Source organism: Cydia strobilella, chromosome 20 (genome assembly GCF_947568885.1).
Source record: "Cydia strobilella chromosome 20, ilCydStro3.1, whole genome shotgun sequence".
NCBI lineage: Eukaryota > Metazoa > Arthropoda > Insecta > Lepidoptera > Tortricidae > Cydia > Cydia strobilella.
The window spans coordinates 3,132,453-3,158,114 of NC_086060.1; the positions used below are offsets into that span (position 1 = coordinate 3,132,453).

At 37.5% G+C, this 25,662-nt stretch overlaps 2 protein-coding genes across 2 annotated transcripts; both read right to left on the reverse strand.

Moving 5' to 3' along the window:
- Positions 1–257: 257 nt before the first annotated feature.
- LOC134750508 (myrosinase 1-like) lies at positions 258–9,642 on the reverse strand. The gene is made up of 6 exons (XM_063685695.1): positions 9,620–9,642; positions 6,868–6,977; positions 5,211–5,881; positions 3,225–3,536; positions 1,024–1,265; positions 258–419 (listed from the first exon to the last, which is right to left on the reverse strand). The coding sequence occupies exons 1-6, from the start codon at positions 9,640–9,642 to the stop codon at positions 260–262; spliced, it is 1,518 nt and encodes a 505-aa protein (XP_063541765.1). The 3' UTR covers positions 258–259.
- A 3,588-nt stretch (positions 9,643–13,230) lies between these two features.
- Positions 13,231–21,619, reverse strand: LOC134750512 (myrosinase 1-like). Its single transcript, XM_063685699.1, has 6 exons — positions 21,597–21,619; positions 19,968–20,077; positions 18,804–19,474; positions 15,834–16,145; positions 14,106–14,347; positions 13,231–13,381 (listed from the first exon to the last, which is right to left on the reverse strand). The coding sequence occupies exons 1-6, from the start codon at positions 21,617–21,619 to the stop codon at positions 13,231–13,233; spliced, it is 1,509 nt and encodes a 502-aa protein (XP_063541769.1).
- Between the last annotated feature and the right edge of the window lie 4,043 nt (positions 21,620–25,662).

Consider the following 25,662-nt stretch of genomic DNA (forward strand, 5'->3'; position numbering starts at 1 on the left):
GCCTAGCCACGACCGTAACTAATCAAACCGTTCCTAATTAGAAAGACAAAAGTTCACAGTGACCAGATAAAAGTTTACCTACTGTCGAATTAGGAACGGTTTGATCGGTTACGAACATACGAGCATCGCTATTCCGGCGGACAATGATGATTTTTCTGCATTATTAACGCGAACGCACTTTATAGGTAGGTAGGTAATAATTAAAACAAATTTATCTAATGAATGCATTTATTTATTCCTTCGACGTAGTCAGTTGTCATCAATGTCCTTCATCTATGGTGATATTGAGGTTTTCTGGCTCGTAGTCAGCGTCGACCACTCTGTTGGCGATGATGTGTTTGGCGACCAGCGCGGATTTGCGAGCAGTTCGCGTCCTCTCGTCCGATTCGAAGTCCACCTCGTACAGACCAAAGCGCTCTCTGTTGAAACAATAATAAGTTAAATATATCGCCAGTGTCAGGTTTGTTAAGTATTATGACTATTATGAATACCAGTGTTGATCGCAGTTCACCAGTTAGATTTCTGAGTTGCAAACTTTCACGACTCGCACGATATCTGAAGGTTCTCCGCGAACATCGAAGTTCGCAAATTGCGGGCATCGTTCTCTTTTACTCCAATTAAGGCGTAATTAGAGTGGCAGAGAGAAATGAACTTCGGTGTTCGCGGCAGGCCCTCTGCTCTAGGAGTTATTGTTATTACATCAACCTTTTTTCAGATCGCCTGCTGAAAAGGACAGAAAAATATATAAGTTTTTTCTCTGTCACTTTTAGCAGCAAAATAGGACGAAGTGTCCAGAAAGGATAGAAGTAACAATCCCTTCTCTCTACAGATAATTACTGATGTTTTGACATAAAGTTTGACTAAGGGCCACTTGCCCTTAACCCCGGGTTAGTGGGATGCTGCAAGTGGCGCTTAAATTTAAAGTTTCTCGGTAATTCATTACAATTTCCTATGAGCAACATAATTTTCTCCTTCCTAAATGAAAACTTGTTTTATTTCATGCGATGTCTGTATATTACTTACGAGAATCCTGCCGTCCACTCAAAAGTGTCCATGAAACCGAAGGCTATGAATCCTTTTATCTGCACGACTCCCTCATCCAGCACATCCAGCAGGTCGTTTAGCATGGCTCTGTAGTAACTGATGCGAACGTCATCCTCAAGACCGCCGGTTGTGGACCATCCATTGTCCGACACGTATATGACTGAGCTGTTGTATCTATTGTGTACTTCATTTAAGGTGTTGTATAAGCTGCGGGGCGCCCACTGTTGAACAACGTCTTGATAAGATTTTTTAAAAGGGGGTTACACTTTTACACACAGCAAGGTTCCTGACTCTCCTGTATCCTTAAGTTAATGGTTTTTAGTGGTATCTACTCGCTTATTATTTACCTTGAGATAAAATCATTACTGATATGCAGACACACTGTACACTGGGTTACCATGGCAACACACTAATAATATTAGACTAATACCGTTCGAGAAATGGGCCCCTGACCTTCCAACCCAGACGGGAAACTTAGCCTTATTGAAACTAGTCGGGTTTCCTAAAGGTGACGCGCGTTCTGATGCCAACTGCAGCTGCATTACTGTACGATGTTTTACTTCACCGAAAAGCGATGGGTAGGTAAATATCAAATGATATTTCCTACACAAGTAAGTTTCTAGGAACTCAATTGGTACGAGCTGGGGTCAGTCGTCCCAACTGGCATCCTACCTAGGATCCTAATAAACTTTACTCTTACCAATAAATGGGGTTAGACCTTTACGATTTAGGATTTTAGATTCCGAATTAAGCAAGTAAAATGTGTGTAGCGCTTGACCGTAGTAATGACATAGGTAACAATACATATAACAAATCATTAACCATTTTCTTATGTCGAATGTTGCTCAAGGCCGTCCGAGTTTGAGCAATTATTAGTGCAAGTGTGTCACCGGCACAACGCGTTAATTTTTTTAACGATAATATCATGCCATGAGTCACCAGGGTGCGTATTTAGTAACTTGAAATATGATGCTATTTTGAGATCAATATCGGAACCATCCGCTTCGGCATATGTAAAGGCTTAGAACGAGTGCGAACCTACGGTTCCGTTTTGGTTTCGGTAAAAAATCCGGTTTCGGTCGAATACTAATAAATATATCCTAATTATGTACGGGGATGATGCGTACTCCGTCGGCGTGCTACGACATATTGCAATTGACATGAGAACTGCGCGTCGAAAGTGCAAGCGTTATTAAATATTATTAGCAACGTATTAGGTATACTTAAGAATAAATCATAATAGACTTTACGAGTATTAAATATGAGTTAAACTATTGTTTGCAAAAAGTATGTAGGTACCCGAATCTATTTAATGTAATGTATTTAGACTCGACTAAAAGCCTGCTGGACAAACTACTAGTTAGCGACTACGCGGTGTTCAGTATACCTATGAAATATTTAGTGTGGAAATAAAACCACATTTTTTTATATCCGATTTATAGCAAAATACACATATTGAGGCCTGCTGGAATTCGCAGTAACAACATCTGTTTCATCATCAACGCGGTTTTTAAAAGCTGCGTAAAACTGTGACGAGCTGCTATTTTGGACGGGTTCAGGGTTCAGGGTTACGTTACGACACATTTCGCGACACGTGTTTCAACTTTCGCACTTTGAAACGTTCTACTCCTAATACTTAAGACCGAAGTGATACCATAAGTGCTCCGTGAACAAATTTTCGTACAAAACCCTAAAAATATTGAAAACAAGAGAGAAAGATGAAGACTGAAAATAAACAGCAAAGGGAAAGCAAATAAAAAAATTAATAATATGATGTTGTATAACGGACAAGGTAGCGTAAAAAACTAAACAGCGAGAAATAGCTGTAGGGTTTATCAGTTAATATTAAGACATAAGACAAAAACAAGAGAGGTAACCTACGAGGTATTTTTCAAGGAAATTGACAGATAGAGTGGTGGCAACAACGACGCCGCAACAATAATACAGTTGTATGTACGTACATGCACTCTTGTTCACAAGAGAGATACTTACCGTTCGTTTTACCAACTTTGTACTACAATCAAGTCTAAAAACTGATTCTATCTCTGAAGCTCTTAGATGTAGTGCAAGAAAACAATCCAGCTTTAATCGAAACAAGAACGTACAGTTCTTTAGTAGCTTTTAATCTCTTAACATTATATAATGTTATATAAAGTACCAGTATATACTTATACACTTACTTTTAACCAGGAAGACGCTGCCGTAGGCCATTCCGTAGGCTGAGACGAGCCTACATTCGTATCGTCCGCCAGGCTCGGCACGATATTACCTGCTACATAATCACTAGCGTAAGCGTACACATAAGCGGCTGTGTAGTGACCAATACCAATGAAGTCCGAAGCGCCTTTCACGAGGGCTATCTCTTCCTCAGTGAACTCTGGGAGACGAGATCTGGGGTAGCCCTGTTCCTCGCTTTTTGCGGCAACGCGCTCAGCGAACTCCTTGGGCCAGCCGCCTTGCTCCGAGAAAATGGGATCGGAGTATATGGCCCACTGAAAAGGATAAAGAATTAAACTCTTAAAATTGTTTCGAACAATTTTTCAGGACCCATTTTTATAGAAGTGGCAGTTGTTCATGGCATTTTACAGGTACAGTCGACTGTAAATTCGGTTTTTTTTAAAGCGATTTTTTTTTCTATGGGGGCAGGTCGACCAACCCTCCATATAAAAGGATTTTTTTTTGCGTCAAAAACTTTTTCTTATACTTTTTCCTAACAAGAACATGATACCAAATATGTCCTTGAACGGATCCCCACATTTATTTATATTTTTGACCTTATCAGGCCAAGCAATAAAAAGGGGGCGTCCATTAATCACGTCATACGTTTTTGGCTAGTTTTTGACCTACTACTTACTAGCATATATAAATAAATTTCCGTTCACTGGTACCAGTGCAATGTGAAGATAATTTAGTTTGTACCTACATATATACTAACTGTTAGTGTATACGTATAAAATCTCTTCGAATAAACCTATTTATAATGCATCGACGATGACATGTCAACATTAATAACATTTGATTACATAATATTATCTGCATATCTGCGTTATTTATGATTATTTGTGTATCGTATATTTATAAAAACAATATCGAATGTTGCCTTTGGAAACTTAAAACATTCCTGCAGTAAGAAAATACGCCTCTTCTTTGACAAGCGTTCCGTTCCATTCAGACAACTTATTAAGAACGGTTTTTCAACTTTAAAAACTAAACGTGTTTAATACCAAAGATAGATATAACTCCGTAATAGATGGATACAGTCTAAGGAAAAAACGTGCCTCGAAAATCAAGAAAATTTGATTCTCGTTCAGAGGGCGCTACTAGTTTTGGCCTACAGTCGTATAGATGGCGTTGACGGTTTCGTTTGTTATTTAACAATTTAACGCATATCAGTGAAAGAAAATGGGTCAAAATCATAAAAATAATTAATGCAAATAAAAAAAAATATTTATCTATATTTAAACACATTTTATCGTATTTCTATAAATCTTCATTTTTAGTTTTAAAGTGTGTCGACAGATGGCAGTGAATTTACTGGGGTTACAAAATTTACTATGACAGTACCGCTCTAGTATAAGTTACTCTATGTTAATACTTATAATGATGAAGAGGTAAGTAATAAAATATGAAATATGCATATTTTTCGTATTCTTACATTAACAGTAGGTTTTTATGTTGATTACGACGTTTAAAGGAAACTAATATAAACACTCATCAATAAGTAGTCATGAATTGAAACAAGTATAAATTTAAAAAAATTGGAAAGTAAAAAGCACTAGTTCGCGAAAACCAACTTTCCGCACGCTAAACAGCCACGAAAAGTATCACTTTTTGAGCAACTGTATTAAAAATTACTTTTATAAGATTCGTCATAAGTCCTTGGATGAGACAAGGACAATGTTGAATTTATTAATAAAATGAATGTAAAAAAAATTAGGTATTTGTTTTTATGAAATAAAACTATGAAAACGGTGACGGGTGAGTCACCCGTTGACCACGAACGCTGTAAAGAGTTCGAAACGTCGGGATGTATTATAAATTCAATATACGCGATATAATCCGTTTTCATAGTTTTATTTCATGAGTAACTATCGCGGTAACCGAAGACAATATTATTTGATTACTAACTTTGCTTATCTGAGACCTCATTTGGACTAAAAACTTACCTGTGCTTGATTAAAAAGTTCAGAAGCAGCCTTATCCTCCTCAGAATCCGTCAATGGCGAGTAATAGTTAACGCCGATCGTGATTCCACACTCCCCGCCCTGGCTGGGCTTGAAGTCGTTGTTGTACGCGTGGTACGCTTTCGCATGAGCCACCACCAAGTACTTCGCGCACAAATACTCCCCTATACCAGTGGCATTCAGCTGAGGCGCTTTTAATGTCTGACCGTAACCTTCATAGCATATCTCCCTAGGATCACAAAGCGTTATCCAATGTTTAACACGATCACCAAATAAGGAGAATGCTACTCTAGCGTAATCCTCAAACCATTCAATAATGAGGGGGTTTGTAAATCCTCCCAACTCTTGGAGTTTCTGAGGCAAATCCCAATTGTACAGCGCTACCATGGGCGTGATGTTGTACTTGACCATTTCGTTGATGTAGTTGTTGTAGAAGTCAACTCCCTCTTGATTTATTTGGTTGGAGAAGCCGGTGGGGAGAATTCTGGACCAGGACAGAGATAATCTATACGCATCTAGACCTAATTCCCTCATCATCTCTACGTCCCGTTCGTACTTGTGGTAGGTATCGCATGCGATGTCTCCGTTGGTCTCGCCTGTGATCACTGTCGGCTTGTTGTGGATCATGTAGTCCCATATGTTTTCTGATTTGCCTATAAAAGCGCAGTTAAGTAATAAGGTAACGTTAGGCGAACTCAGTGGCCTACTACCGAGCTATCTATAGATACGAGCTATCGTACGATTGAAGATGTTTGCTTTAGGTTCCCAGAGGGTCTAACCAAAACCAAGACATACGTACAATTGACCAACACCAAAAGAAAAGTAATGTTTTTGGCAAAAATTTCATTTTTGGTATAAACTCTGTTATCGCTGACTGTACTTTTCTTTCCACAGGTAACGAATACTCATCGAGACAATTCTAAAAACTCCAAACATACTTAGACTTCGTTGTTTTATCTCATACAGCTACGACGACAGGCGAGACGAGTTCCTATGGCCACCTCCTGTCTCCATCATCAGATCTGCTCGATGGTACCATAATATAGCATTTTCGCCCAACTTACATATGTATGCAAATTTTCAGCTTCATTGGAAGTCAGGAAGTGGGTCAATAACAAAAAGCTTGCAAAAATGTATCGGGATGACAGACGTTACGCTTACGTAACTAGTCATGTGACTATTTTCATACATTATTTAAGTTTCGATTTGCGTTTTCTATCTACGATTGTTATCTTTTTTAGGACCCCGCGGTGACAGCACGGTTCCATTTTATCGCCTGTCACTATGCCTGTCACTTTCGCACTTACATACTTGTTAGAATGTGACAGGCATCACATGGTGACAGGTGATAAAAATGCGACCGTGCGACGGCCGCTATGTACTTATATGGTCAAAGAAATCTTTCAATTATATCTTAGAGATTCTTGTAGCAAATTAGCGATACACATTCCATCTAAATATTAAATAGCTAATAATCAAATGCAACTTTTTAATCCTGATGCGACTTCTGTATTGAGTCTAAACTTCATCAGTGGGGATTTTGTTTTCTATCGCTCTAATATGCAAGAGCGATAGAGAGGCAAGTAACAAAATTTTTATTTTTCATGTTGACGGTATGCTCTCAGAACTTTGTTCTTACCACTTATATTCCAAGCTCCCTCTATCTGGTAGGCCGAGGATGAAGCACCAAAGATGAAATCATCAGGAAACTTCTTGACGGATTCGGCATTGCTGCCAAGCACTGCTAAGCTGAAATACATATTAAATTATTTTTATTGTAGAATGTGTACGGCCCGAGCAGGATTTTAACTCGCAGCTACAGATCTACGGTGGCGGAAAATTTCCAAAAAGTTGGATAAGTCTCAGAAATTTTCACAGGAAACAAAGAACACTTTCATTTTGGGAAATGCAATGCAAGAATGCAAAAAATGCAAAAATAGGCTACAAATTCGGTCAGGATCCTTATCGTGAAAAATAATCAAAATTTTCAAAATGGTGAAAAATAAGAGATACTGCCTATACTCCTAAAAATACGTGTGATACCTAGTTGGATTCGCAAAGATGTCTAAATAAATGTATTCGAAGCATTTATTCCCACATAAATAAATTCAAAAGTTATTAACAAAATAAGGAAAAAATAAAAGAAATATTTCTTATTTCCCCAATATCTCAAAAAGTATTAATTAATATTTATGAAATCAAAAATATTATTTTAATAGTAGTTTATGTGACTGCTACATAATGAAAGGCATTAAAACTCGAGTGTGGGTTTATGTAACAAACGAAGTGAGTTACATAATAGAATCACACGAGTGTTTTAATGCCTAATTATGTACAGTTACATACACTGCTTTATCTACACACATATTGTAAACTTTCTATGATATATTCACTAACCTTATATTACAGCCGACATTGGGGCATACCTAGTTGCTCTCTGGCGGAATTCGCGGATATGAATTATGAGGTGGCGTCTCCGAAATATCTTTATCTCACATTTTACACGAAGCTTTTGCTAGAGTTAAATCAGGCAAATGGCGGCAAAGAAAACTTTTTTCACGCATGTCATGCATCCGTAGTTTCTTTTAATTCAGAGACAAACTAGAGTGGGGGTCGATTGCCATATAGTTCGATACCAACTAGCAAGCGAGATTTGTCAAAATTGTATGCAATTGACATTTCATTTCGAATAAAACGTCATCTCGACTGATATTAGAATAGAGGTCAAATCAAATTTATTTGTTGCCAAATTTATTTCAGAGCATTATGTATCTAAGCATACATAGGGACAGACGGATATGTAGTGATTAAAAAAAGTTAAAATAATTGGCTTAAAAATATTTCGCCTAGTGGAGCCCTTACATACTTAACAAAATGACGTCATAAAAGTAAAAAAAAAAAAAAAATATTTCCAGTTATTGTTACAACCAAGTTACAACAATAGGATAATCTTTTACAGCAAAGGTTTAAAATCTAAATGTTAAAGCCTGATTAACGGTGGTCTCCACACTAGGCAAAGCCTGTATCGTGGTTACCAGTTTAAAGATATGTACTTAAATATATCAATTTTGACATAAAACTTTTTTTTTATACATATATTGCCAATTACACTATGTATCTATTTATTTAAATTACGTAAGCAAAAAGGTGCACAAGTTAATAGCAGGTAGGTATTTTAAAATTTAATCTAGATGTAAATACAAAGGTTAGTGTGTGTGTGCATGTATGTGTGTGTATGTGAATGATGTGTGTGTGAGCACGCATTAAATCATAGCAAGCAAATGTAGCCCTACGAGGGAATTTGTTCTCTTGGGATCAGATACCAACCGAAGTTACTATCTACTAATACTATTACCTTACAACTTTTAAAATTTCTTCACATTCGTCATAACTCCAGGACACCAGAAGAGCCTGGATTTGCATTTTGGCTTGACAACCGACAATCTTTAATATGACAGGTTTTGAGAAATTTGTTGTATATGTGTGGAAACAGAAATGCTTTAAACCGTTTAGCAAAGGCAGATTTAACGCGCGGTTTCGGGACTTGGAATATTCTTTTCTGTGACATATTTGTCAGGTTAGATGAATTATTAGTATCTCTGTGCATGAGCATGGTAACACGTAAAATGAATAATTTTCTCACTGTCAAAACTTGAGCTTCACTATACAGAGCATGTGTAGGATATCGTCGGGGTCTACGTAAGGAAACCTTAAGAACTGCCCTTTGAGCTCTTTCCAAGTCTATTAAAGTGGACTTAGCACAGCCACCAAGTTTTAATAAAGTTAATACTTTGCTTAAAATGAGTTTAAGATAATAGTGAAAATCAACAAAATATTTAAAATCAAGTTAAAATTGTAAAATATAAAACAATATTATAACCAAAGTATACATTTTTACAGAACTTTTAAAAAGTGATCTTATTAAGCATGTATATAAGAAGGACCCTACAAAGCGAAAAATTTATAAGTACTATAGGTAGTTATTTAAAAAAAAATTTAGTATTCAACAACGAAGGAAGTTTGAGAAAATTTTGTTAATTAGCAATTGGTAAACTCGTTGAAAAAATAAATTCAATATAAATTTCTACAAGTAGTACATTTTCTGACATCTTTAAAATGCACTATATTTTTTTAAAATTTTCAAAGAAATAATTAATAGCTTTAAAATAATATTTAGTGTTACGTACTCGCTTTTTCATGCCGCGCGCGTTTACCGAAAATGAGGCGCGGAGGGCTGTGTGTGTTCAGCGTTGAACAAAAAGTATAATTAATGGAGAAGAACTGTAGTTTTGCAAGTCAGCATGTTTTCCACAAGAGGTTAAACCAATAACATGAGTAAATGTTAATTACAGGCACAGAGACCTAGCTATTACTTAATATAATATTTTTACCTTAAAATGATGAGTAGCTGCATGGCTGCCATCAGCAAAAAGCATTTAGAACAAGTGCCACATTTCCTTATATATCGATTGGCTGCACATACTATTGGATTGTCTATACCTATCTATATACTTATCTTGTATGCTTGTCAAAGGACTGTCTCATTTCAAACATAGACAGAGAGAATTATACCTACTATCTTTGTCAAACACTAGTACTAGCACCCAAAAGAAAAGGATGAGTATAGTTCGTTTTGTTCTTATTTACTGACAATTTGGTTTGAACGGTTGGTCAAACGAACCCCTCATATAATTATATGTTGTCATAGCAACCAGGGTTATTCTCGCAAGCAAAGTGTACTTAAACGAAAGTAAATTGTTTATGATAACCGGTCTAACCCGTTTTTAGGGTTTCGTAGTAACCTAGAAACCCTTATACTTTCGCCATGTCTGTCTGTCTGTGATGTCTGTCTGTCCGAGGCTTTGCTCCGTGATCTCTAGTGCTAGAAAGCTGCAATTTGGCATGGATACATAAATCATGTATTATGACAGAACGGTAAAATAAAAACTATTTTTTTTTTTTTTTACTTTGTCTCATAGTGTGGGTTATCGTTGGACAGGTCTTTCAAAACGAATGTGTCTCCAAAAACCCTTTTTTTTAAATAGTTAATATTTTAGGAAATAATCGCTCCGAAAGAAAAAAACCCGGCCAAGTGCTAGTCGGATTCGCGGACGAAGGGTTCCGTACCATTACGCAAAGGACGGTAAAAAATGACGTTTGTTGTATGGGAGCCCTACTTAAATATTTATTTAATTCTGTTTTTAGTATAATGTTGTTATAGCGGCAACAGAAATACATCATCTGTGAAAATTTCAACTGTCTAGCTATCACGGTTCATGAGCCTGGAGACAGACTGACAGACAGACAGACAGACAGCGGAGTCTTAGGAATAAGGGTCCCTTTTTACCTTTTGGGTACGGAACCCTATATTACTTTATAATCTTATATAATTGTATCTTGTATAATTGTATATGTGACATGTATATTATTTTTATTTTTATCAATAAAAGATCTCAATCTCGTTCAATCACGACAGTGAAGCGCGTATTTAATTGTCAAAATCAGATAAAATAAGTACCTAATTTAATTTTTATCACAATTACTACAATCGATCACATTTTATCTGATTTTGAGACCCAAACAAATTGATAGCGTTAAGGATGACTCACGTTAGACCGAGCCGTGTCCGGGCCGGAGCTTCCGGCGCTTACTTTTTTTTTTTAAAACAGCTTACAATCTTACACAATATGAATTAATATTAATAAAACACAAGCCAAAACAGTTTCCACTAATTAATTAAGGCAGAAAAGCTCAAAGGGAACTTAATGAAATACAAAATGTAGAAAAGTAATTATTCAAAGCAATCAGGCAAACCAAAAGCTATTAACTTGAATTTTAGCTAAAAACTTATGCTTTAGAAAAAAAATAAAAAAAATAAAAGGCACAATACAAAACTTACATAAGTATGCTAGGTAACTAGTTATTAAGTGCTAATTTTAGGTTTTTTTTATTTTTATTTCATTAAGTTAACAAATTTACCCAGCTTCATATTGAACACATCGAAATTGGAATATTTAGAATTATACATTGAGCATGCTCTAACTAGATATGAGTTTTTGAAATACTTTGTACGACAGAGTGGAATGGCAAATAAAGTTTTTGATCTAGTTCGGGAATTAGGACATCTATATGAAATATTGCTAATAAGATATTGCGACTCGATTAGATTATTTAATAGTTTAAACAGAAAGATTTGATCTTTTTGCTTCCTGCGCAGCTTTTTCTGACATGACAGGTGATCACGTGGTGCTTTCCATAGAAAACGAAGCGCCGGAAGCTCCGGTCCGGTCACGGCCCGGTCAACGTGAGTCATCCTTTACGAATATGATTATATAATATCATTTTTAAGAATCAGATGCAATTGTCCATACTTTATACTAGAACTCACTCACACTGTAAGATAAGCTATGCGAAGGCATTGCTTAAAAAAGCTGCTATAACAGTATAGCAGGGGAGGTGACGACGCTAAATGTGTAGTAACTCGAGCGTCGTAGAAACCTATTGGAATCGAAAGATTAGATGATAGGAAGAAAAAAAAAATTCTTTTTTAGCGAGCAGGAAAGCGTCTACAGATTTTTTTAAATGTAAAAAAACCACCATGTGGAGTTACTCGAGCGCGTCAGATTAAACCCAAGTGGAACTCAGCCTTTGCCCTGCGCAAACCTTACCGTCGACCATCGAGCTTAAAGCTGACTTTCGGATCCAGGTCTGCAACAGCGTCGCTGCTGCAGCGTTGCAGCAGCAACGGCAATTTGACTGTCAGTTTCCTTAATAAATTAGGTTGATAACATTACCACATTTCTGTCGCGATTAAAACGTTCAATCCATCCTTTAATTTATAGAATAGAATAGAATATAGAATATTTTTATTTTTTATTTTTTTGCTTAAAAATGTGGTATAATAGATGTTATAAAAAATATATCGTGGTCACACACATTCCACCAGAAACAGGCATGCAAAATTTAAAGTACCCAAATATTAAAAGAAAGCATGCAACGGTACGCATTTAGAGTACTTACAACTAATATTCTAGTGCTCTTAAATCTAGCGTATTACTAAAATGTCAAAATTACAATTATATTACCAATATGTCATAACTACAATACAGATTCAATAACTAATTATATCATAAAATCTCAAGTTTGATGTCTAAAGTAATCGAAATATTCTTCAACAGAGTAAAAACATTCTTGAATGAGCCAGTTCTTAAGTTTACCGAGAAATTTGTCAGTGACATTTTTGTTCTCCGCAGCTGCAACGGATTGACGCATTAACGCTGCTGCAGGCGCCATTCTAATGTCACCTTAAGGTAGTTGACTTTACGCGCTTTCGTCTTTCGCAGTTGAGATCTGCGAACCTGCCCTTCGGTTTTCTTTAGAGACACTTGATCATTGAGTTATGACTGTCCTCTTGCGTCAATGTCATAGAGAAAACTGGAGAAAACAATATATTTACACTACGTGTTAGTCCTGCTGACTGGCGGCAGAACATTGCAGTATTACCCCCTATTATAGAGCGCTTCTGCTCGTTCTCGTGATCCTAAGTCTTGATCATTGACTTGACTCTTCACGATGTCGAGCGGCCGAGGTGATCACAATATCTGAACACGCACTCTAACGCGTGCGTATAGAGGCGTGTTCAGATATTTGTGAGCTCCTTGGACGCTCCGATATATCTGATGGCGACTGTACTACGTGGTACTATATACTAAGTACACTAACTGTCGTTCGCGTTAAAAATGCAGTAATATCAATATTTTCCGCCGGTAACCAATCAAATCGTTCCTAATTAGAAAGAAGTTCACAGTGACCAGTTGAAAGCTTACCTACTTTCGAAATAGGAACGGCTTGATTGGTTACGAACATACGAGCAGCGCTAGCCCGGCGGACAATGACGATTTTTCTGCATTATTAACGCGAACGCACTTTATAGGTAGGTAGGTAATAAAATTAAACAAATTTATTCAAGAATACATTTATTCCTTCAACATTAAAGTTGTCATCAATCTATGCTGATATTGAGGTTTTCTGGCTCGTAGCTAGCGTCGACCACTCTGTTGGCGATGATGTGTTTGACGACCAGCGCGGATTTGCGAGCAGTTCGCGTCCTCTCGGCCGAATCGAAGTCCACCTCGTACAGACCAAAGCGCTCTCTGTTGAAACAATAATAAGTTAAATATATCGCCAATGTCAGGTTTGTTAAGTATTATGATTATTATGAATACCAGTGTTGATCGCAGTTCGCCAGTTAGATTTCTGAGTTGCAAACTTTCACGACTCGCACGATATCTGAAGGTTTACCGCGAACATCGAAGTTCGCAAATTGCGGGCATCGTTCTCTATTACTCCAATTAAGGCGTAATTAGAGTGACAGAGAGAAATGAACTTCGGTGTTCGCGGTTAGGCCCTCTGCTCTAGTAGTTATTGCTATTACATCAACCTTTTTTCAGATCGCCTGCTTAAAAGGACAGAAAAATATATAAGTTCTTTCTCTGTCACTCTTAGCAGCAAAATAGGACGAAGTGTCCAGAAAGGATAGAAGTAACAATCCCTTCTCTCTATAGATAATTTCTGATATTTTGACTTAAAGTTTGACTAAGGGCCACTTGCACCAATCACTAACCCGAGGTTACCGGTTAAACCTGGAGTTACCATGGTTACCAGTACAATTTGACACTGGGTTAACGATTTAACTGGTTAACCCCGGGTCAGTGGGATGGTGCAAGTGGCGCTTAAACTTAAAGTTTCCAAAATTGCGAAATTTTTCAAACTTGGAAATTTCTCCGAAATTCATTACAATTTCCTATGAGCAACATAATTTTCTCCTTCCTAAATGAAAACTTGTTTTATTTCATGCGATGTCTGTAGATTACTTACGAGAATCCCGCCGTCCACTCAAAAGTGTCCATTAAACCGAAGGCTATGTATCCTTTTATCTTCATTACTCCCTCATCCAGCACATCCAGCAGGTCGTTCAGCATGGCTCTGAAGTAACTGATGCGTTCGTCATCCTGAAGACCGCCGGTTGTGGACCATCCATTGTCCGATACGTATATGACTGCGCTGCTGTATCTCTTGTGTACTTCGTTTAAGGTGTTGTATAAGCTGCGGGGCGCCCACTGTTGAACAACGTCTTGATTAGATATTTTTAAAGGGGGTTACACTTTTACACACAGCAAGGTTTCTGACTCTCCTGTGTCCTAATTAAGGGCTTTTACTGGTATCTATTCCCTTCTTATTTACCCTAAGATAAAATCATTACTGATATGCAGACACACTGTACACTGGGTTACCATGGCAACACACTAATAATATTAGACTAATACCGTTCGAGAAATGGGCCCCTGACCTTCCAACCCAGACGGGAAACAGCCTTATTGAAACTAGTCGGGTTTCCTAAAGGTGACGCGCGTTCTGATGCCAACTGCAGCTGCATTACTGTACGATGTTTTACTTCACCGAAAAGCGGTTGGGTAGGTAAGTTTCTAGGAACTCAATTGGTACGATACACATCCTACCTAGGATCCTAATAAACTTTTTCCTAGTTAATGCACTCAGACTCTTACCATAGAGTAACTTATACTAGAGCGGTACTGTCATAGTAAATTTTGTAACCCCAGTAAATTCACTGCCATCTGTCAACACACTTTAAAACTAAAAATGAAGATTTATAAAAATACGATAAAATCTATTTAAATATGGATAAATGATCTTTTTCATTTGCATTAATTATTTTTATGATTTTGACCCATGTTCTTTCACTGATATGCGTTAAAATTGTTAAATAACAAACGAAACCGTCAACGCCATCTATACGACAGTAGGCCAAAGCTAGTAGCGCCCTCTGGACGAGAATCAAATTTTCATGATTTTCGAGGCACGTTTTGTCCTTAGACTGTATCCATATATTACGTAGTTATATCTATCTTTGCTCTTACCTATAAATGAGGTTACTCCTTTACGATCTAGGACTTTGGATTCTGAATTAAGAAAGTAAAATGTGTGTCGCGCTTGACCGCTACACCCAATGACATAGGTAACAATAAATATAACAAATCATTAACAATTTTCTTATGTCGAATGTCGCTCAAGGTCGTACGAGTTTGAGCAATTATTAGTGCAAGTGTGTCACCAACACAACCGTATTTAGTAACTTGAAATATGATGCTAATTTGAGATCAATATCGGAACCATCCGCTTCGGCATATGTAAAGGCTAAGAACGAGTGCGAACCTACGGTTCCGTTTTGGTTTAGGTAAAAAATCCGGTTTCGGTCGAACACTAATAAATATATCCTAATTATGTACGGGGATGATGCGTACTCCGTCGGCGTGCTACGGCATAGTGCAACTGACGTGAGGTGCCTTTACCTTATGTACGTACATGCACTCTTGTTCACAAGAGAGATACTTACCGTTCGTTTTAACAACTTTGTACTACAATCAAGCCTAAAAACTGGTTCTATCTCTGAAGCTCTTAGGTGTAGTGTAGTGAAGAGAACAATCCAGCTTTAATCGAAACAAGAACGTGCAGTTCTTTACTAGCTACAATCTCTTAACATTATATAAAGTTATATAAAGTATCAGTATATACTTATACACTTACTTTTAACCAGGAAGACGCTGCCGTAGGCCATGTCGTAGGCTGAGATGAGCCTACATTCGTATCGTCCGCCAGGCTAGGCACGATATTTCCTGCTACATAATCACTAGCGTAAGCGTACACATAAGCGGCTGTGTAGTGACCAATACCAATGAAGTCCGAAGCACCTTTCACGAGGGCTTTCTCTTCCTCAGTGAACTCTGGGAGACGAGATCTGGGGTAGCCCTGTTCCTTGCTTTTTGCGGCAACGCGCTCAGCGAACTCCTTGGGCCAGCCACCTTGCTCCGAGAAAATGGGATCGGAGTATATGGCCCACTGAAAAGGAAAAGGAATAAAACTCTTATTTCGAACAATTTTCCAGGACCCATTTTTATAGAAGTGGCAGTTGTTCATGGCATTTTACAGGTAAAGTCGACTGTAAATTCGGAATTTTTTGAAGCAAAAATATTTTTTTTCTATGGGGGCAGGTCTACCAACCCTCCATACAAAGGGATTTTTTTTGCGTCAAAAGCTTTTTTTCTTATACTTTTTCCTAACAAGAACACGATACCGAATATGTCCTTAAACGGATCCCTACATTTATTTATATTTTTGACCTTATTAGGCCAAGCAATATAAAGGTATAGAGAGGAAAATGCTGGGAACACAATTTTGGACTCCGTAACTTTGTTTGGACTAGTTAGGAGGTGAACATATCAAAAGTCCCAGGCCGTAACCCTGGTGCCGAGGGTTTGAAGGTTCCATTTTTCGGATTCTCACATATCTTAGAAACTTTGCATCTTGGCGATATGACTACTTAAACAAAACGAAAGCTGATAAAGGGTCTAGCAGGCTAAGCGAACAAGAAGTGCCCCCAACGACGGATTTGGTCATTCTTTCAGGTGGTGTACTGGCGGGTCCTAAGAACACTATCTATCTATACATATAATAAAGCGGAAGAGGGTCGAAAGTCTGTACTTGGAAGATATTCGAAAAAAAATTGGCTAGGGATACTTAGAATCGATAACAGAACACGTTCCAACAGTTTTTAGATTTTTTGTCTGTTTGTCTGTTTTTCTGTTTTTCTGTTTATCTGTTTGTCTGTTTATCTGTTTGTCTGTTTATTTGACCGCGCATCACGTGAAAACGGCTTAACGGATTTTGATGCAAACTTTACAAATCTGTCGAGCAAATCCCCGGCCAGGTTATAGGCTATAAAAATTTGAGAAATTTCACCCCTAACGGGGTTAAAAAGGGGATAAAATTTTATATGGGGTTCAAGATTTATTTTAAGCTAGCAATTTGAAACTTCGTAAAAAGATATATTATTGAAATATATATATATATATATATATTTTATATTATTGATAAAATTAATGTTAAGAAATGTAGTATTTGTTTTTATGAAGTAAAACTATGAAAACGGATTATATCGCGTATATTGAATTTATAATTCATCCCGACGTTTCGAACTCTTTACAGCGTTCGTGGTCAACGGGTGACTGAGGAAAAATTACAAAATGCAAAAATACCCACATACTAAAATAATGAACAATCATAGACTACAAACTTTAAGGCTGGTTGTACATGCAAAATCGGTTCATAAGGCTAGTTATACACTATAATTATTTTTCAAGTAAAGATATATATTATATACGCGATAAAAAAAACTATGCCGGCTCCAACCCTACACCACGGACCCGAGAAGATTTAATTCCCTCCTAAATTGTAGGAGGGTATCCCAATATGGGACCGGCAACAAACTCGGCGGGACACATCTTTTCAAAACATCAGAATGTCCAGCATCATCCAACACTACGGTCTCACAGTCTATGTCTCGCTTGCTCCTTTATCAGGTGGACTACAGGATCCCAAGCTGGTGGTAGAGAAAAGCCATCTTCCCTATTAAAGTTTGGATATTTCTTAATCTCAATGGCCTCGCGCAGCATTCTGGGTATGTAACGCTTCTCCTTGGCAAGAACCAGAGGCTTATCAAACTTGATTGAGTGATTGGCTTTATCCATGACATGCTCACAGACAGCAGACCTAGGTCGACGGTGCTTGACATCAGCTATGTGTTCCTTCACCCGAGTGGAAATGCTCCGTTTCGTCTGCCCGACATATGATAGGCCACACTCACAGTCCAGCCTGTACACTCCTGCAGTCTGTAGAGGGGTATTGCATTTTACAGGCCTCAGGAATTGTGACATCTTCTTCATTGGCTTGAAATATGTTTTTATAGAAGCACGCTTCAAGATGTGGCTGGTGGATGTGTGTGTTTGATAAGCCTCTGGTTCTTGCCAAGGAGAAGCGTTACATACCCAGAATGCTGCGCGAGGCCATTGAGATTAAGAAATATCCAAACTTTAATAGGGAAGATGGCTTTTCTCTACCACCAGCTTGGGATCCTGTAGTCCACCTGATAAAGGAGCAAGCGAGACATAGACTGTGAGACCGTAGTGTTGGATGATGCTGGACATTCTGATGTTTTGAAAAGATGTGTCCCGCCGAGTTTGTTGCCGGTCCCATATTGGGATACCCTCCTACAATTTAGGAGGGAATTAAATCTTCTCGGGTCCGTGGTGTAGGGTTGGAGCCGGCATAGTTTTTTTATCGCGTATATAATATATATCTTTACTTGAAAAATAATTATAGTGTATAACTAGCCTTATGAACCGATTTTGCATGTACAACCAGCCTTAAAGTTTGTAGTCTATGATTGTTCATTATTTTAGTATGTGGGTATTTTTGCATTTTGTAATTTTTCCTCAGTCACCCGTTGACCACGAACGCTGTAAAGAGTTCGAAACGTCGGGATGAATTATAAATTCAATATACGCGATATAATCCGTTTTCATAGTTTTATTTCATGAGTAACTATCGCGGTAACCGAAGACAATATTATTTGTTTTTACTTAAATTATAGGCAGATTTGAGCTTTCTGACAATCAATTACTTTGCTTATCTGAGACCTCATTTGGACTAAAAACTTACCTCTGCTTGGTTAAAAAGTTCAGAAGCCGCCTTATCCTCCGCAGAATCCGTCAATGGCGAGTAATAGTTAACGCCGATCGTGATTCCACACTCCCCGCTCTGACTGGGCTTGAAGTCGTTGTTGTACACGTGGTACGCCTTCGCATGAGCCACCACCAAGTTCTTCGCGCACAAATACTCCCCTATACCAGTGGCATTCAGCTGAGGGGCTTTTAATGTCTGACCGTAACCTTCATAGCATATCTCCCTAGGATCACAAAGCGTTATCCAATGTTTAACTCGATCACCAAATAAGGAGAATGCTACTCTAGCGTAATCCTCAAACCATTGACTAATGAGGGGGTTTGTAAATCCTCCCAACTCTTGGAGTTTCTGAGGCAAATCCCAATTGTATAGCGCTACCATGGGCGTGATGTTGTACTTGACCATTTCATTGATGTAGTTGTTGTAGAAGTCAACTCCCGCTTGATTTATTTTGTTGGGGAAGCCGGTGGGGAGAATTCTGGACCAGGACAGAGATAATCTATACGCATCTAGACCTAATTCCCTCATCATCTCTACGTCCCGTTTGTACTTGTGGTAGGTATCGCATGCGATGTCTGCGTTGGTCTCGCCTGTGACCACTGTCGGCTTGTTGTGGATCATGTGGTCCCACATGCTTTCTGATTTGCCTGTAAAAGCGCAGTTAAGTAATAAGGTAACGTTAGGCGAACTCAGTGGCCTACTATCGAGCTATCGTACGATTGAAGATGTTTGCTTTAGGTTCCCAGAGGGTCTAACCAAAACCAAGGCATACGTACAATTGACCAACACCAAACAAAAAGTAATGTTTTTGGCAAAAATTTCATTTTTGGTATAAGCTCTGTTATCGCCGACTGTTCTTTTCTTTCCATAGGTAACGAATACTCATCGAGACAATTCTAAAAACCCCAAACACAATTAGGTTTCGTTGTTTCATCACAGACACCTACGACGACAGACGAGACGAGTTCCTATGGCCATCTCCTGTCTCCATCATCAGTTTTGCTCGATGGTAGCATATATGAATATGAATATGAATTTCTTTTATTTTCTACCGCTCTAATATGCAAGAGCGATAGAGAGGCAAATAACAAAATTTTCATTTTTCATGTTGACGGTATGCCCTCAGAACTTTGTTCTTACCACTAATATTCCAAGCTCCCTCTATCTGGAAGGCCGAGGATGAAGCACCAAAGATGAAATCATCAGGAAACTTCTTGACGGATGCGGCATTGCTGCCAAGCACTGCTAAGCTGAAATACATATTATTTTTATTGTGGAATGTGTACGGCCCGAGCACGATTTTAACTCGCAGCTACAGATCTACGGTGGCGGAGAATTTCCAAATAGTTGGATAAGTCTCGGAAATTTTGACAGAAAACAAAGGACACTTTCATTTGGGATAATGCAATGCAAGAATGCAAAAAATGCAAGAAAAACCTACAAATTCGGTCAGGATCCTTATCGTATACAATAGTCTGGTTCACAAGTTCAAAATGGTGAAAAATAAGACATACTACCTACTCCTAAAAATACGTGTGATACCTAGTTCGATTCGCAAAAATGTCTAAAAAAATGTATTCGAAGCATTTATTCCCAAATAAATAAATTCAAAAGTTATTAACAAAATAAGAAAAAAAAGAAATATTTCTTATTTCCCCAATATCTCAAAAAGTATTAAGTAATATTTAAGAAATCAAAATTATATATTATTAAAGAGGAGAATGTTTTCAATAAAAACATCCTGACTTTCAGAAGTATCTCCATTATTTACACTTTTTATTCAACGTTCAACACAGCCCTCCTCGCCTCATTTTCGAGAAACGCGCGCGGCGTGAAAAAGCGAGTACGTAATAACACTAAATATAATTTTAAAGGTATTAAATAATAATTTGAATTTTGAAAAAAATTATAAACATTGAATATATTTCGATAATAATCAAAGAGTTAGAAAATTATTGATTAACACATTTTTCTCGAAGTTTCGTCTTTATTGTGAACTAGCGACCCGCCCCGGCTTCGCACGGGTAGTTGAACTAATTTACACAAAACCTTTACAAATTATACATACGAACCTTCCTCTTGAATCACTCTATATATTCAAACAAAACCGCATCAAAATCCGTGGCGTAGTTTTAAAGATCTAAGCATACATAGGGACAGACGGACAGACAGCGGAAAGCGACTTTGTTTTGTACTATGTAGTGATAAAAAAAAGTTAAAATAATTGGCGTAAAAATATTTCGCCTAGTGGAGCCCTTACATACTTAACAAGATGACGTCATAAAAGTTTTAATAAAGTTAATACATTGCTTCAAATGAGTTTTAGATAATAGTGAAAATTAACAAAAAATTTAAAATCAAGTTAAAATTGTAAAATATAAAACAATATTATAACCAAAGTATAAATTTTTTCAGAACTTTTATAAGGTTATCTTATTAAGCATGTATATAAGAAGGGCTCTACAAAGCGGAAAAATTATACTATAAGTAGTTATTTAAACATTTTTTTAGTATTCAACAAAGAGGGAAGTTTGAGAAAATATTGTTAATTAACAATTGATTAATTTAAGATAAATTTCTACAAGTAGTACATTTTCTGACATGTTTAAAATACACCATAACTTTTTTAAATTTTCAAATAAATAATTAATAGCTTTAAAATAATATTTAGTGTTACGGAGGGCTGTGCTTGATCAGCGTTGAAACCAATAACATGAGAAAATGTTCATTATAGGCACAGAGACCTATTACTTAATATAATATTTTTACCTTAAAATGACGAGTAGCTGCATGGCTGCCATCAGCAAAAATCATGTAGATCAAGTTCCAACGTTTCCTTATATATCGAGTGGCTGCACGTACTACTGGATTGACCTATCTACGCACTTATCTTGTATGTTTGTCAAAGGTCTGTCTCATTTCAAACATAGACAGAGAGAATCATACTATATTTGTCTTACACTAGTACTAGCACTCAAAAGAAAAGGATGAGTATAGTTTTTTTGTTCTTATTTACTGACAATTTGGTTTGAACAGTTGGTCAAACAAACCCCTAATATAGTCATATGTTGTCATAGCAACCAGGGTTATTCTCGCAAGCGAAGTGTTCTTAAACTAAGATGAAAGAAAATTCAAAAATAATACGAAAGTATATTGTTTATGGTAACCGGTCTATCCCGTTTTTAGGGATTTCCTAGTCACCTAGAAACCCGTGTCTATGTCTGTCTGTCTCTCTGTCCGAGGCTTTGCTCCGTAATCGCTAGTGCTAGAAAGCTGCAATTTTTGCATGGATACATAATTAACATAAATCATGCAAAGAGACAGAACGGTAAAATAAAAACTAGATTAAAAAAACATTTTTTTTTCGCTGTGTCCCAATGGTGTAGGATATCGTTGGATATAGGTCTTTCAAAACGAATGGGTCTCAAAAAGCCCTTTTTTTAAATACTTTGTTAATATTTTCGGAAATAATCGCTCCGAAAGAAAAAATACCGGCCTAGTGCTAGTCGGACTCGCGCACGAAGGGTTCCGTATCATTACGCAAAAGGGCAAAAAAATCGCGTTTTTTTGTATGGGAGCCATACTTAAATTTTTAGTTTATTCTGTTTTTAGTATAATGTTGTTATAGCGGAAACAGAAATACATCATCTGTGAAAATTTTAACTGTCTAGCTATCACGGTTCATGAGATACAGCCTGGTGACAGACGGACTGTAGACAGACAGTGGAGTCTTAGTAATAGGGTCCTGTTTTTACCCTTTGGGTACGGAACCCTAAAAATATGTGCCCCCCCCCTCTAACTTTAGAACCATGGGTCCAAAAATATAAAAATTCATGAAACAAAAGCTTAATAAATACTTTCAATAAAAACTATATCGAACATGATCGTCGTTTTTGTGTTATTGCAGAAAATCTTATTTTCTTAGTAAAAAGACGTACAAAAAGCGCTGCAAAGGTACTCCCTCATGCTTGTAATGTACATGATACTTTAAAATAGCCGCCTATATAATAGTTTGGCCTATTTTGACAGAATGGTAACTACGAAACCCTACACTGAGCATGGCCCGACATGCTCTGGGCCGATAAAAAAAAAACAATATCGTAATTCTGAGTAGGTATTAATAACTCAAAACTTTCTATATTTTTAGAATAAAATAAATGGTACGGTCTATTTTTTGAAAATGACCTGCTAGAACTAGCTAACATTACAATAACCTAAAGTATGCCATCCTAGATGTCGCTTTTTGTGGGGGCCCATCTAATCTTGTGGGTGCGAGTGCCGTTTGCCGGAAATAAAATTATTTTATTAGGCAGGCGTCCGGTTTTATATCCCATAGCGCAGTATTTAGTCCAGTTTCACCCAATAGCCTAGTACATTTTAGATATCATCAACTCTCAATAGTCCCTGTCGGGAGCTGCCTCCGAGTGCGTTATAAATTCAATAAACGCGATATAATCCGTTTTCATAGTTTTATTTCCGAAAAATTGTTCCGTGATGGGAAATTTTAATGTTTATTTTTTTATGTCCGGAACTTCGCCCGCGTGGAATGAGATGTCCTTTCTCGGGCCTCAAACTCTCCATATCAAATTTCATCTAATTCGGTTCCGCTGTTTAAGAGTGAAGAGGTAACGTGTAAGACAGAAAAACAGTTTCTTCCGCATTTATGTATATCAACTTTAGGAAACAGTAGATATATATTGCGGAAGTCTATCTAAAGAAGAATATTTAAAATTAAACTGGTTTATTAACATAAGTTGTAATTTGTTACAGAATTTACCTTGTTTGTCCGAAAATCAGTCAAGACACCTGTTGGTGATGTGGAGGTGATGTAGGCCTTATAGGCCTAATAGGCCTGTCCAGACGAGGACAATTTTTCGCCGATCTGATTAAATTGTCCGATCAAATCAGGCCGTGTGGACGCAAACGCCAATTTGGCTCGCCGAATTCGACCGCCGATTATGACCGATATTGCCGATAAAATGAGGTGCGGACCCGTGCTGCTGTCGTTGTCGTTACTGCGTAAACAATTCTGGATTTTATCTGCTCGGACTGTCATTAACCGATTAATTCGTAAATGTTACAAATGCTTCAACGCCATTTCAAAGCCAACCTGGCTGATTTACCTGCATCAGGAGTCACGCCATGTAGACCGTTTTCAAAGGTCGAAGTAGATTATGCCGGTCCTTTCTTAATCAAGACGTCTAAATTAAAACGTGCTCCAGTCACGAAAGCATATTTGTGTATATTTATCTGCATGGTCACGATTACGTGCCATTTGGAATTAGTATCGGATCTCTCCACAGACTGTTTCTTAGCCTGTCTCACTCGGGTTATTAGTAGACGAGGATGGTGTTCTGATGTCTTTTCTGATTGTGGAACCAATTTTATCATGTAAAATGTTGCCATGACGAAACCATAAGGCTCGCACTGTCTAAAAGTTATCAGATCTCTTGTAGCGCCAAGTTTCTAACTTCACAAACTCTACACCTTAGTCAAATTATGTGGCTGTACGCAAAGTAAAATAAAAATGTATGAGAATGACAGATGCAACGAAAATGTAATCATTGAATTTTTTTGCATTTATTATACAGTTATTTTGTATGGTGGACTGGGAACGTATTAAAATATTTGGCAACCAGGATTTAAAAGTGCCTAGACGTTTTAATGGAAACATAATGTTGTTATATATCTTTTAAAACATGTAGAATAATATAAGGTACAGTGCTCGTTTCTCTCAAAAACTCAAAAAAACGGCCAAGTGCGAATCGGACTCGCGCTCGCGCATGAAGGGTTCCGTACCACTAGGCAAAAAACTTCATAAAAATCACGTTTGTTGTATGGGAGCCCCCCTTAAATATTTATTTTATTCTGTTTTTAGTATTTATTGTTATACAACAGAAATACATCTGTGAAAATTTTAACTGTGTAGCTATCACGGTTCATGAGATACAGCCTGGTGTCAGACGGACAGACAGACAGACAGACAGGCAGACAGACAGACAGACGGACAGACGGACAGACAGACAGACAGCGAAGTCTTAGTAATAGGGTCCCGTTTTTACCCTTTGGGTACGGAACCCTAAAAATAGACATTTAATTTTTAGTACTTGAAAAAGTATTTTAAATGTTTTCCAAATATGTCAGTACTATTAACACATACCCTTGAAAGAGGTTGAATATTAATCAGACATCTGTGCAAATATAAAATATAATATAATACAATTATGCTAATCAAATACAAAGATTGGCGGAAACCGGCCTGTTTTGAGAAAAGTCGTATTCGACCACCAAATGCAAGTAGGTATATAAAGTTCTAAACGAAGAAAGAAAAAAGCGAGAAAAAAAAGAACAACATGAATTAAAATCAATCCTAACCAAGCTGACAACAAAGAAACAAAAAAGCATTCAAAGGGCGATTGAAGAAAAAATCATCACAGTGGCTAACAGTAATACCGACCAAAGCTGATGATACCGACCTAACAGCAACGCGGTTTCTTGATGGAGTTGCGATCAGATATGGGCATGAACCCTCTGGCCTGCCACCAACGTGCGATGGTTGCGGAGAAAATAGCTTCAACCTCAACCACGCACTTAATTGCAAGAAAGGAGGGCTCATAAAAAGAGGCCACGACCAACACAGAGACGACATCAAAATCTGGGCGGAACGAGCATGGGGTTTGGCTACTACTGAACCAATAATGCGAGCCGCAGCCCTGGATCAACCAGGGTTAATAAGCGACTTTTACTAATGGAAAGTGTGTGGGAGCTGGGAGCTAGCGATGAAGGCGTTTTTTGACATTCGCATTGTAAATGCCGACACCGCTTCGTATGACCT

Coding starts and splice junctions, on each gene's coding strand:
- LOC134750508 (XM_063685695.1), bottom strand. CDS start 9,642: ATGCAGCTACTCATCATTTTAAG. Junction 5,882..6,867: donor GGGAGCTTGGAATATAAGTG/GTAAGAACAAAG, acceptor GCGCTTTTATAG/GCAAATCAGAAAACATATGG. Junction 1,266..3,224: donor CAGCGTCTTCCTGGTTAAAA/GTAAGTGTATAA, acceptor GTTGTTCAACAG/TGGGCGCCCCGCAGCTTATA.
- LOC134750512 (XM_063685699.1), bottom strand. CDS start 21,619: ATGCAGCTACTCGTCATTTTAAG. Junction 19,475..19,967: donor GGGAGCTTGGAATATTAGTG/GTAAGAACAAAG, acceptor GCGCTTTTACAG/GCAAATCAGAAAGCATGTGG. Junction 13,382..14,105: donor GAGTGGACGGCGGGATTCTC/GTAAGTAATCTA, acceptor TTGTTTCAACAG/AGAGCGCTTTGGTCTGTACG.